At 46.9% G+C, this 14367-nt stretch overlaps 1 protein-coding gene across 1 annotated transcript; it reads left to right on the forward strand.

The window, feature by feature from the left end:
* Positions 1 to 1059: 1059 nt before the first annotated feature.
* On the forward strand, positions 1060 to 11363 carry LOC114771987 (membrane-associated guanylate kinase, WW and PDZ domain-containing protein 2-like; the record flags this gene model as incomplete). Its single annotated transcript, XM_028965170.1, has 5 exons — positions 1060 to 1211; positions 1404 to 1623; positions 2188 to 2331; positions 4831 to 4969; positions 8454 to 11363. Coding segments are annotated over 5 exons (1230 nt in total), but the record flags the coding sequence as incomplete, so codon positions are not given.
* Positions 11364 to 14367: the final 3004 nt, after the last annotated feature.

Raw genomic sequence — 14367 nt, forward strand, 5'->3', positions numbered from 1 at the left:
AGGGCAGCCCGGCCGACCGCTGTGGGAAGCTGAAAGTGGGCGACCGCATCCTGGCCGTCACGGGCAGTCGATCGTCAGCATGCCCACGCCGACATTGTCAAGCTCATCAAAGACGCGGGCCTGACGGTCACCCTGCGCACCATTCCACAGGAAGGTTGGCGGTTTTATCTTACGTTTTTATGCACTATTAATGATGATTAATGATGTCTATGTGAAGATATGTACAGTACTATAAAAAAAAATGCCTTAGGGACCAATGCAAAGTGAATCCAACCAGTGTTTATTTAAGCTGAAGCCAATTTTGTTAACGTAACAAAAGAAAACACCTGAGTGAAATATTGATTTACATTACATTTACAGCATTTACCAGACGCCCTTATCCAGAGCGACTTACAATCAGTAGTTACAGGGACAGTCCCCCTGGAGCAACTTAGGGTTAAGTGTCTTGCTCAGGACACAATGGTAGTAAGTGGGATTCGAACCCGGGTCTTCTGGTTCATAGGCAAGTGTGTTACCCACTAGGCTACTAACCACCCTATATTTACAGTTTATTGCAGGAGATCCCTGTGCAGAGGGAGACTCTGTTCACCTATTGTTCTCCGTGCAGTAATACAATATTGTACTCCGTATGTAGAGTTAGTTTACAGTGTTGGGAGAGACCAGTTCTTCTAGAGCATCTCTAGATATCAACAGTGTTATGTTCCGGACACTTCCCAGATTTCATGCTGCCTTGTCTTGTGTTGCCTGATTGCCCTGATTGTTTCCATTTATTATTAGTATTAATATATACTTCAATATATATATTTCAAATCAAATGAAATTGTTGCCTTTTTCACTTTTAAAATGATTCATATTTGTGTGTTTTTCACTTTTCAAACTATTTTAGAGTTGCTGTTTGAAAGATGAAAAGCTTGGTGTTGTTCAGTCATGATCTCACAGTGCTGCGAGCTTCTATTCTGACCAATTACTTTCCTTTCTTTTACCAAATGCTCATTAAATCCAGAACAAACCTCCATTGCCCCAATCAGACTGCTGCTGACATGTTCCTTTGTCCTCCAGAGACAAACAGCACCCCGTCAGCCCCCAGCTCGGAGAAGCAGAGTCCCATGGCCCATCAGCACAGCCCAGCCACAGACCCACCCCCGCGTCCCACCCCGGAGCCCCCACCCAGGTTCAGGGGCCACCGTCCAGATCTATGCTCATGACAGCAGGTCAAGCCCCATAAGATAGATCTGTGAGCCTCAGCCCCTCCCTCCACTTTGTTGAGTAACATCACTTAACTCTGATGGAGATCTGAATTATTTACCTCCAGATTCGTCCTCAATGTTTTATAGCTCCTCAGAAGAGGCTTCATTTGGCTTTCGCCTCTCACTCTACTTCTCCACCACTCTCTGCTGCTTTAGCTACAGGTCAGAGGTGAAGGCCCGTCAGGACGTGAAGCCGGACATCCGCCAGCCACCTTTCACAGACTACCGTCAGCCACCAGTGGACTACAGACATCCGCCTGTGGCTGATTATCGCCAGCCGCCCACGCTGGACTACAGACACCCACCTCTAATAGACTACAGGCAGCTGTCTGCCGACACACGGCAGTACAGCGTCCCAGAGTACAGGCAGACACAGGTCAGACAACACTTTAAAGCCTGAGAAAAGGACACATTTGATGATATTATGGTATAAAGCAGGGCAGTTGAACTTTTCAAGAGCAAAGCAAGCATCAACCAAGTTATGCAGTCTTCCCTGCAAACACATTGGCCAATCAGTGACATTTATGCAAATTACATTTACAGCATTTATCAGACACCCTTATCCAGAGAGACTTAATAGTTACAATAGTAATCGATATTTACAGGGACAGTCCCCCTGGAGACACTCAGGATTAAGTGTCTTGCTCAGGGACACCATGGTAGTAAGTGGGGTTTTGAAACTGGGTCTTCTGGTTCATAGGCGAGTATGTTACCCACTAGGCTTCTACCAGTATACTGTGTGGGTCCCAACATGTCCCATGATTAAGGTGCTGCCAGATTGGGGAGTTTGGCTTTTTTTTGGGGGGGGGGGCATTGTAACTTGGACCATACACTACATTCTGGTGTCTGGTTACTGTAGCTTTTAGAAAGCACGAACCTAAACACCCATCAGAACTTGAGATGCTGCGCTGAGACGTCACTGAAGTGTGTGTCTCTTCAGGACTTTGATTTCTTCACTGTGGAGCTGGAGAAGAGCGTGAAAGGCTTCGGCTTCAGTATTCGGGGTGGACGTGAGTACAAGATGGACCTGTTTGTGCTGCGTCTGGCTGAAGATGGGCCTGCCGTCCGCAATAGAAGGATGAGGGTGAGTAGGTCTTCAGTGTGGCCAGAAGAAGGAATTAGAAAAGAGGCACTTCTGGTCTGAACCTAAGCCCCTTTCCCTCCTGCACTCGTATGGAGTATGGAGATTACATTGAGCTGTCTCTTTCCATCGCTCGGATCGATGTTGTGATTGAGGAGAGTAATACATTTCTTATCTGTAATGAACCTGTCAGAGGACCTGTCAGAGATAATATTATTTAAAAAAAAAAAAAAAAAGGCCCGCGGGCAGCTCGCCCCGCCTGCACCTGCTGCTCGGAGAGGTGAAGGAGCTCTGCGCTCTGGGGCCTTGTTCTGCAACTCAGCCGGGCGAGGATGAAGGATCGTTTGAGCCCCTCAGCTCAGAATCACCTCCGCCTACAAGACGGATCCCGCTGGTAATCGCTGCCACGGGCCGTCGTTTTCCCCACCAACCCAGACTCTGGTCAGACAGATAACCCCATCGCCAACCTTGAGCTCAGGGGGCATATGCAGATTGAGTCTCAGAATCCAGATGGGGCTCTGGTTATTACACAGTGGACAAAACATCTGCCAAATTGCAAATAGTTTCTTTCCTGATTACATAAAATAACAATATAATGAAAGAGTCTAAATTAGATGCTTAATTTGTGCATTTTGCTATGCTCAGCTATGCTACCAGTGTAGTGTGTATTAATAGCTTTTGGAGACCAAAAGGGGGTGATATAAAAATTACCACCTTGATAGTTTTGCTTACATTACTTATTCATCGTTTTTATTACATCATTTTTGTTACGTAGCTGACATTAGAACTGGTTTCAGAACGTCCTGTCTCTTCTGCTGCATTTACACATCATAAAGTTGACCGGACAAAATACTTTCCAAAGTCCAGAAGGAAGGGCATTATCAGTGCTCTGGTGGACCCATCTCTCTGCCTGGCTTAAATCAAATTAATATTGATGGTGAGATACAGAAATCCGAATTTCTGATTGCTTCTCGCAACTCAGTTCAGAGCTGATTGTATGCGCGATCTCAGAGCTGCTGGAGCGTCTGCCTCTCCTGACAGATCGACTTCGGTCACCTTCACAGCTTGTCGCTGCTGCTGTTACGGCGCTGCCCGCTGACGGGTGTTCCCGGTGGGTGTGGTTTTAGGAGATATCAGCTGTCAGGATCAGCTGCAGTTGGGGAGACATTTGCGACCAAGAGACCTGCTTCTGAAAATGAAGTATTTTCTGTTTCTTTATCATCTGGATGGATGTCATGGACGAATACTGTATTCTGATTGGCTGGTTTGTTTCCTGCACGTCACAGGAAGTGAGTGTTTCTGTTTCTGCATGTCAACTCCCTATACCTGACTGGCAAAAGTTAAGGTGAGGATGTGTTGAGAGACGCATGAATAGCTATGAATAAATAAGAAAAACATTTTATTCCAGCAAATTGAACCTGGCAACCCTGTTCATATTGCCAGTAATGTCTGTGCTCAGTGGGGATGTGTTAATTCTCTATTCACAAGAAGACTGATGCCTCATCCATTGAATCAGCTGTGTCATGGATGATATTTTAGGATCCTCTTTCCCAGGATAATGAGAGTCATTAGTTCTCGGTGACTGAAGGCCCACACATGATGCATGAGGGAGTGTTCTGCTGTTATCAGTCATTATGTACCAGAGGGGGAGGCAGTCGTTGCTTTAGATGGGGGACGAGCTCTGTCCCCGGTCAGATTGTTCACTCTGCGATCATTAAAGGTTGGAGTTGGCGTAATTTCCTGGGTGGTGTTCTCCGTCTGCGCACATATCCCTCTTGTCCTACCGCGGCTTTTAAGTGACTGTGCCCATTAGACTAAGACTTCTCCACTTGTTCCTGTAATTTGCTTCATCCATTTTGAGCGGCGACTCCCGATTGGCCCGATGCTCAGCAGAGCGCCGCATCACACTGAGCTGCTGGGGCGGCTCTTCATCATGTGGAGAAAGGCATAGAGACGTGCAGCCTCAGCCTCATTTGCATGTTTTTGCATGCATGGATGTGTGCGTGTGACAGATAATGCTTGGTCCCCTGCATTGGGGCTGTTGCCGGTCATCAGTTCAAGTTTTTCCCGCGTCGCTCCGGCATTAGTCATCCACTCTGTGACATTACGGAAACGCGCCGAAGATTAATGAGCTCCGCCGGGCGGGTGCGACTGGAAACGTTGATTAGCTCTTGCCGACTCGATAGGGTTGGCATGAATTATGGATCCATATTGTTCCAATAAATCTCCATCCATTACGAGTGACAGACGTCCTTATTAATTTTTATCGTCGGACGGCTGCTGGGCTAATTTTCGCAAAAATCCGTCAGGAAATAAGCGAATGCACTCAGTGCTACAGATGTCCACTTCACCTGGGGTGTTCATCACATTCACCATGGGGGACGGAACATGCTCCTAAGTTCTGGGGCTCCAAAAACAAATTATTCTCTTCAGGCGAAGTAAATTGAATCTATGGCAGTTGAACAGCACACACACACAGTAATCTGTCTTTCGACTCTTTAGGTGGGAGATCAGATCATCGAGATTAATGGCGAGACCACACGGGACATGACCCACGCCCGGGCCATCGAGCTCATCAAATCCGGAGGCCGGAGGGTGCGTCTGCTGCTGAAGAGGGGGACGGGGCAGGTCCCGGAATACGGTGAGCGTCCAGAGTGTCTTCTCTTTACTCAAGTAATCTGACCACGCCATGCATTTCCTCTGCAGTCGCGGGGAAAATGACACAGCTTGTTCAGAGGATTATGGGATAAAGGCAATCAAAGAACTTGGAGCAAATTTCAACTCTCTGCAAATGAGAAGTCAATTTGTCCATTCAGCTGCCAGTTCTCCAGGAGCTTCCTAACTTGAACATTTTAACTGTTTGGTCGCCATTGACACTGAGTGTTAGAAAAAAGATCACTAGGAAGGGTTTATATTATCCTAATTTAATTTTGAAATTAAGATTTAAAGGTCCCATGACATTCTTAATACTGTATCTGAAATGTAATCACTTCACTTTATTTATTAAGAAAAAAATGTAACCAACTGGTTCTTCAGAGTCTTGCGTGACTGAACTAAAAAAATACATTTGTGCTCATTTTTTACATTTAATCACCGATCAGCTGCAATGCTTCACACGTTTGGACGCCATGACAGTCATTATAACGGGGCGGTCGTCATATGACATCATAAGGAGACAAATTCCAGAGCCGACCGTCTGAACTGCCACTCTCTAAACAGCGAAGCAGAATGGCCAAAGCACTCCTTACACCTATCACCATTTCTAGCCACTGAAGGACCATAGAGAGGCAAGGGAAACTCGTATTAATGTTCAATAATCTCTTATGAAATCTTCATAAAAGGACATTTAAGATTAAAATGTATTACACGATGTGTCAGTGAACGTTTGTCCCTTGTCTCGTAAACACAAGGACCTTTAATTCCCTACACTTACATTTGGAAATATATAATCTTTACATATTTTATGTACTGTTTGGTGTGGTGAATCACAATTTCAACTTTTCATCTGTCCACAGATCGTTGCTTATTTTAGCTGAGGCTAATTACTTTTACACAGCCAGTGACATGTTCATTGAGATGAAGTGATGAGCTCTGATGACAAATGCTTTGTTAATAGGCCTTAAATTATTTAGCAGTTCCTCTGCAGGATGTTTCTTTTATATCCATCTTAACCGAAACACCAGCTGCCAGGTAACAGTCATGAATGTTGCTGCATTAAGTGTTTAGGATTTTTTTGAGATAACATCAGATGTAAGTAAGATAAATTAGGATTTGCTTCTCTACTAGCAATTTGGGGAAAATCCTCTCTTAAACACTAAACCTCAAGCTCTATTACAGTTCTGGTAAATTGCCCCAGGTCCTCATCCCAGACTTACTTTAAAAGTTTCATTTAATTAATTCATTAGTTGTAATCTAATGAGGAAACAAGGAAACAAACCCTCAGATTATTTATTAATGAGTCTTATTTTTGCAGGGAGAAACATTAGCATTATAATTGATTTCATTTAAATGCCTGCATCAGGACGTGGTGAACATCCCTCAGATATTCTGTGTGACCTCACAATGACCCTGGGATCCTGACTGCAGTGGAAATGGATCGTTCAGTAATAATCTGCTGAGGATCTTTCTAGCACTCTTTATAGCAGTAATTTCCTCTAGTGCACTTTCTAGAAACCTGCGATGACTACTCTCACCATGAGGGATTAGATTCTGGATCTAATCTGAATCCTGCTTTTAATCTCACAGTAACTAACTGTAACCTCTGTAACCCACATTACCGTGTGTCCAGCCCATAACACTAACGCTCTAGGGTCTTACTTCCCCTCCTCCAGGAATGGTACCTACCAATCTCTCCATGTGCATGAAAAATGACAAGCATGGCGCCTCCTATTTCTTCCTAATGGAACCGTCTAAAGACACGGTTTGTAACAAGTGGCATGCGTTACTCTATTCTATCGTGTGTGTGTGTGTGTGTGTGTGTGTGTGTGTGGTGATAGTGCTTCAACGCCTGCTGGAGTGTGTCTTGCAGTGGTGTGTTTTTGTGGTAATGTTGGGCTGGTTGGTGTGTGTTCCTGAGAGTTTTCTTTGTGGCTTTTGGGGTCCGTCTGTCTGTCCGGGCACCTTTACCAGCGAACCAGTAAAATATGCCCTGAGTCCAAACTGACGTCTGAGAGGCTGTGATTGGACCACCGACCTTCACCTTCACACATGGGGAGCTGGAGCTTTTGTTGTTATTGTGTTTGTTTTGTCTTCTCTGTTCAATTTTATCCCAAGGACAGATGCACAGAATCAGTGTGACAGCAAGAGGTTGGGGGATGTGTGCGAGTGTGTGTGTTGTATAAAAATTTGTTGTGCATGCATGTGCATGTCGGTGTGTGTGTGTGTATGAGTGTGTTGCGTGTAAGAAGAGTTGAACAGTAGATTGCAGCCGTATGCTGGGTGACAGGAGAAATTAGCTTAGCTGCACACACCAGCCCGCATTGGGGGGTCGGCACGGCGACGCCGGCACAGCACGTCCAGACCACAAGACAGACGGGCGCCTGTCAGATCCGGTGTGGATCTCTTGTGTTTCGCACGGCAACAGGCAAACATTTCACACCCCAGGCTGAGCAGCAGCCCACAGAGCTCTGATTGGTCCTCACAACCCACTTTCTTATTGTCTTATTTGTCCAGAGGGAAATAAGCTCCTCCTCTTCCACCCGATGCTGGAATGCAGATCTCAGAGGTCTCAACCCTTCAAATAGCACATGTACTGGAGAGTTCCTCGCTCCTCAAACTGCTCCTGGGGTGACGTGGGTAGGCAAGGGGGGTGGAGCTTCTGTGATGCAGTATGAGCTCAGCGACCACCTGAAAAAAATCCTCGTCTCAGAAGGGCTTTGTGAGGTTGAGCTAAAAAGCCCCCAAATTCTCCCAGTGGTTCAATGTCTTTTGCGGAGTGCAGTGCCCCCTGTAGGCCAGAAATTGGACTGCTGTGCCGGTTTTTATCCCGGCGGGTTCCTCTGCAGTTGCCCTGGTGCTGTGGAGTAAAGAATTTCTTTTTGGCACAAAAGAAACCTGTAATGACGAGACTGGCAATGATGCTAAAAACTAGCAGGTCACTCTGTTGGAAGGTCTATGTGTGTGTGTGTGTGTGTGTGTGCACAGACAGACCATAGCTGTAGCTGAAGCACCTGCCCTTTTGGTCTTTTGTAAAGCAGTTAAGTTTTTTTACTTATTTTTTATTGTTTTAGACCTTAATTGACCAGAACAGACCAGAATTGACCACTTCATTGATTGTAACATGGAAGCACGTTGTAAGTCGCTCTGTATAAGGGCGTCTGCCAAATGGCTTAAATGTAAATGTTAAATGTAAATGTAGATTTTGCCCATGATTGCAACTTCTCCATTCAGCTGACAATGGGGTGAGTTCTGTTTTCCAGAAGCTTCCTAATTTGCACATCCTAGCCATGGTAGCCAAATCCGTGTCTGTGCGCATTCGTGATATGTGTGTGTGTGTGTTTGTGTGCGCATGTTCACATCTTGGTCACATGATCAGATGTGCTTACTGATAGGTGGATCTCAAGGAGGAGGTTGAGTGACATGATGATGATGATGAAACTGACTGCTGTCTCGTGATCTCCTCTCAGATAATCCCGCCCCCTGGGACGCTCGGCCTGCAGCCTCCCCAAGCCTGTCTGAAGTAGCTCTTCCCCTCGAAACCAACCAAGCCACTCCATCGCCTCCATCTCACCTGACCCCACCCCAGGACCCTCCTCTCCCACAGCCCTCGGAGACGGACGCTGTGACCGCCGCAGCGGAGCCCCGGAGCACAGACAAGACAGGTGGGACCGGGAGAGCCAGGCAGCCGAGGGAGGGTGGCAGGACCACTCAGCAGGACGGAGGTGGGGGGAGGGGTCACGCTCACACTGAGCCCCCCAAAGGCAGCCGGGCCAGGAGCAAAGAGCGCCGAGGGGAGAGGGAGCCCCACAGACGGAGGGAGGTGACCCGGTCTCCGCCCCCCTCGGACACCAGCCGGCACGATGGCGCCACTGTCAACCACCAGGGGGAGGCAGGGGCGCCCAAAACCGAAGTGAGCCGCTCCGCCCGCACCAACAAGACGTCCAGCAGGAAGACCACAGTCTCTCCTGGGCCCTGGAAGATTCCAGGGTCGGATAAACTTCCCAGCACCCTGCGATCCGGATCCTCGACGCTGAGCAGATAGCAGCTCTCGGACCCTTGGACAACTCATTCGGTCGCTCCTTGCCCGTCTTCAGGCTAAGGGAGGAGCGTGTGTTTATGGAGAGAGCACTTTTTTTAATTTATGTTTTATTCTAAGTTATTTTCAGATGTTACACCCTTCACCTTAAGAACTTCTGCATTGAATTCAGTAAAAGAACATTTCGAAACCTGAAACTGAGCAGAATGCGTGTAGCACGGCAAACGTTTTTTTCTACCAGGCGTTGGAGGCTTTTTTTTTTCTGAATGTTGAAGGATTTTTGCCTGTTCTCTACTTCTGTGTGCTTGATGAGAGAATGGAAATGAAAAAAAATTGATCTAGACGTACAAATATAAATATATAGAGAGAGGGGGATTTTGAAGAAAATATGAAACTGCCTTAAACTGGACTGTACGGAGTGGATGATGTTGCTCGGTGTTATGAGTCAGTAGACAGTAGACCTGTACTGTAAATGCAGCCCCGCCCCTCACTGTGAGTCTCATCATCTGACCGCTGTGGAGCCGCTGGCCTCGCCATCGGACTCTTGACTACAGCAGCGCAGGGGGCAGCGGCCTGCAGTGGTCCATGGACCAGGGGTGGACAAGGGGGAAGAGGACCATGGGACACTAGACTGGGCGGAGTGCCTTAAGATTGGGCCGAGCAGAGGAACACAAGGTGGGTTGGTTTACTGCGGGATTTGTCACTTTGATACTTCAAAGTTTGTGAAGCCCCCAGAATTTTCCTGATTTCCTGAAGTCACAAACTCTAAAAGTAGGTAAATAGATCAAATAAGACAAATGTACATTGTTGTCTATTTATGAGTATTTATCATTCAGTCAATCTTTATTTATATGGGGCTTTTTACACTGTACATTGTCACAAAGCGCCTAACAAACAACAGTGTTCAAAGCCCCAGGTGGGCAAGCCAGAGGCAACAGTGGCAAGGAATAAAACTCCCCCTAACAGGAAGAAAACCTTGAGAGGAACCTAGACTCAGCAAGGGGAACCCATCCTCCTCTGGGCCACACTGGATTACAATGAAATACATTCAGAAAAAGAAGGCCGCATATGAAGGGTAATGCAGTCCACTTGTGTGTAATGAATTAGCATCCAGGTAGTGTGTTCGAGTCCCAACGGGTGACTATTAGAAGGGGTCAGCAGAGGGTCAAGCAGGACCATCCATGGAGGTCGGCCATGTCACGTGATCACTCCGACCCAGGAGACTCCCCAGGCAGGATGTACCATCCACAGTGGAGTGAATGGTGAAGTGTAGACATTTACATTTACATTTACAGCATTTATCAGACACCCTTATCCAGAGCGACTTACAATCAGTAGTTACAGGTTAGGTGTCTTGCTCGGGGACACTATGGTAGTAAGTGGGTCTTCTGGATCATAGGCAAGTGTGTTACCCCTAGGCTACTACCACCCTAGAGAAACGAGAAGAGTGAGCTAGTGATGACTTAGCATTTGTGAGCATTAATGCGTCGATGATCAGTGAAATGCTGGTTATACTTAACAATATCACTTATGATGAAACAAAAATCATTCTCAATTGGGTCTGAAGGGTTTTTGTTTTTCAAGCGGCTTACCAAAATAAATGTCCTGAGTGATGTTTAGGTGATTCTTCTGCAGAAATCTGGAAAATTCATAAGGACATGCAAGGACACTACAGTTTACATCAAGTCTCAGTATGAAGTGCCAACACCCATCTTCATCTGCATCAGCTCCATATTAAAATTGACTTTCTGAAGTGTAACAACGATGACCGAAAAAAAAAAAAACACAAAATCTGATTTGCCATTAATATATTAGCATTTCGGGCTCCATGCATTTTATTGTTTCGTTTCTTTTTAATATAGCAATTGGTGCTGCTGTGCTACAAACAATCTTCATGAAAATCTAAAATCAAGTCGTACGAAGCACAAAAGGCACCATATTACAGTGGATGAGCTTGCAGGAAAGAATTGCCAGTTGTGAGTTTGCGTTTCTGTATGGTGTTTCTACTCCTGGGACCATCATGTGGGCTCAGATCTGGGCCCTCGCCTCTCGTCCACAGCTGCTGCCCGCTGAGAAACTCGACCGAACTGGTTGGACTGAGGTCTGAAGGAGACCCCCAGCGCCCACCCCTGTCCGCTATCACTGTGTAGCGTTAGCCGTGTCTTTACCCTGTACAGCTGTATGTACCTCTGTGTAATATTCATAGCTATGGAGACTGTAACTGAGCGACTATTTTTATGAAATGCAGCATTATGGATATATTAACTTTTGCAGAAATCTTGTTTACTGTATGATATTCTGAAGAAAATGTCAAATAAAAAAAAAAAATGTTGACACCGTGCAGAGGATTACATTAACACACAACTTGTCTTCTTTCACATGCAAAGACAGAAAGATATGGACTCTGGTGTGGGCTACAAGCCTCCACCAAGGGAAACAATATATAGTTACGGTTGCACCATCATTGCTGCTGGAATTTTTCAGAATTTCCTTTAATAAATGTTGCGCTAATGCAGAGATCCTGACACAATACTATGTTGCCCATGAAAACGATGGTGTCAGATTGTCGGTTCTGTGATACTTAATCTATAGCGTGACAGCTGTATACAAATTAGTCATGCTTTTGTGTAGCTGAAGCAATAAATCAGCAGTGGTGGCCTAGCGGTTCAAGGAAGCAGCCTGTAATCAAAAGGTTGCCTGTTCGAATCCCGATCCGCCAATGTGCCCCTGAGCAAAGCACCGTCCCCACACACTGCTCCCCAGGTGCCTGTCATGGCCGCCCACTGCTCACTCAGGGTGATGGGTTAAATGCAGAGGACAAATTTCACCGTGTGCTGTGCTGCTGTGTATCACAACTGAGAAATCACTTCACTTTGTTTTTGTTTGTTTTTTATAGTTCGATGCCTTCTGTCGCCAGCAGGGGGCAGCGCTGACTCAGATTTGCGGCGGGCCGGGTTAGTCCTCTCTCTCAGCAGCAGGGGGCGCCTGTCCTCGGACGCTGCGCATCCTGCGGACGTTAAATGACGCCTTGTGCTGCGTGCTGGTGTCGTGTTTATCGTTCAGACGTTCTAGATGTGACGCAAATCCACGACCGAACGTTTACATTACGTGTACAGCATTTATCAGACGCCTTTATTCAGATCAGTAGTGACAGGGACAGTCCCCCTGGAGACACCCGGGGTTTGAACCTGGGTCTGCTGGTTGATGGGCGAGTGTGCGACCCACTAGGCGACTACCACCACTTTGAAAACTCTTGCAGGTGACAAATTGGCGCAATCTGTTGCGTTACACACCGTGCGTGTTCGAGTGCAATTTAAGGTCAGGCACCGCGGTTCTGCGGGTGAGAAGAGGAAGCAGCTCGCATAGCTGATGATTCAGCTCGTCCATTAACTCTTCACCTCGTCACGCCGCCGCCTCCCACTCGGTTTACTGTAAATACGGAGCGAGGTCCGCTGGTTTAAAAAGCCCCTTGATGATTCACATGCATGCCTTTACAGACACGAGACTTACAGAACCTCGTTTCACTCCATTTTTAATTGTGAAAGCCATGGAGCTTGTGTGGCACCTTGTGGCAGTGCCACTGAGCAAAGTTCCGTCCCCACACACTGCTCCCCAGGCGCCTGTCATGCGTGATGGTCAAAAGCAGAGGACATTTCGGTGTGTCACCCATGTGCCGTGCTGCGGTGTGTCACGATGACGATCAACTTGTGCCCTCTGGCCGAGTGCTAAATGGCATTCCTTCTCAGCAGCGTGCAGATCCCCTACAAGCTGCAGGCCTCGTGGAAATTGCATGTGAATGCGGTTAATGCGGCACATCACATCGCTCCGAGTCTTCTTGCTTGTCCCCTTCCCTAAGTGCATTGGTCTTACGTAACCTTTTAGCCCCGGTCAGGTTGAGCTTGTTGCGTGGCGCTCAAACAGGCTGGACGGTTCTTGTTCTCTCTACCTACCTCTGTGGTGGGATTATAGCATTTCTACGTCTTCGTACTGTGGTTCGTAAACTGGACGCATTTATTAACCTCTCCGTCCACATTGCAACCTTTGGTGAATCGGGTTCTCTCTAATGAGGGGACGTGGCAGATACCACTGTGTGTTTAGTGGGCGTTAAGGCTCCTGTGGGTTTAATGAGTCAGACGTGGGACCGTCAAAATTCTGACGTTTCAATGCACCTTGACCTCCATCTTGACCACCTGCCAGCCCCACGGGCCGCATGTCATCAATGCACAAATTTCCCAGGGCGGCCAAACCATAACAGCATTCCACGGACCTGCCTGGGTCCATTGTTGGAATGCTCGAGGGCAAATGTGTCTGCGAACCAAAAAACGATCACCAGATACCGGGGCAGCGTGCGTCAACAGACATCAGCCTGGCAGGGCCACGCTGTAAAATAATTGCTGCGCCGCATATTTTGAAGCCGGAGAGGATTAATAGGAACAATGAGTGCATGTTCTGATATGGGCTTCTGTCATGGTGACATGTAGAGCACAGCTGATAAGAACACAGGCCTGAACTGAACCGTTCTGTGGGTCAGATCATCTTGTTCTGATTAGCAGAGGCTGGGCGGATGAATGAAAGGTCGCTAGAGAGGACCTGCTGAGGGTTCTGCAAGACCAGAATATTTTTTTTTATTACAAATATTTTTTTTTTTTAGATTTCTTTAAAACATATGTACATGTACCGCTACAAATCGATTCAGCGTTGCCGTCTTAGCTGTCACACAGAATGAATCGATCAAGCGCTCTGTGAACAAGGTGTTCATTCAGCTGCAACATAAACCCGTCATCTGTGAGCCTCTGCTGCTGATTGATGGGTCTGATAACCATTGTGTGTCTTCATTTTCTGCCCAAAGAGAACGATCTGCATGTGTTCTACTGACATTATGTTCCTAATTATTAGCGGCGCTCGCATTTGTTGGTTTCAATCAGTGATTCAATTGAAATTGAAATTAAAAGGACCCCGAACGGCACTTCAGCACGGAATCCGTGCTGTCTGCTAATTGATCAGTCACCTGCAATGTGGCTCACGCCAGTAACGTTAATGGGGAACAGCTGAACAAAGGGGACAAGCCAGTCAATGTAAAACAGAGAAGTCTTCCAATGTAAAAGTACTTTTATCAAAGCACCCCCCCCCCCCCCCCCCCCCCCCCCCCCACTGACATGGATTATCTGTTCACTACCCTGTAGGGATTAATTATTTGGGGCAAAAAAAAACACTTATTATAAAATATTTATATCTATACCTGGCAACTCCGGAAAAGCGCACTGCATATCTCGCCCACACCTGGCAACCCGACTCCGGCCGCGATGCGCTCACGTCTCAGCGCGGTGGGCGGGGCCGCCCGCGTC

Source organism: Denticeps clupeoides, unplaced genomic scaffold, assembly GCF_900700375.1.
Source record: "Denticeps clupeoides unplaced genomic scaffold, fDenClu1.1, whole genome shotgun sequence".
Classification (NCBI taxonomy): Eukaryota; Metazoa; Chordata; class Actinopteri; order Clupeiformes; family Denticipitidae; genus Denticeps; species Denticeps clupeoides.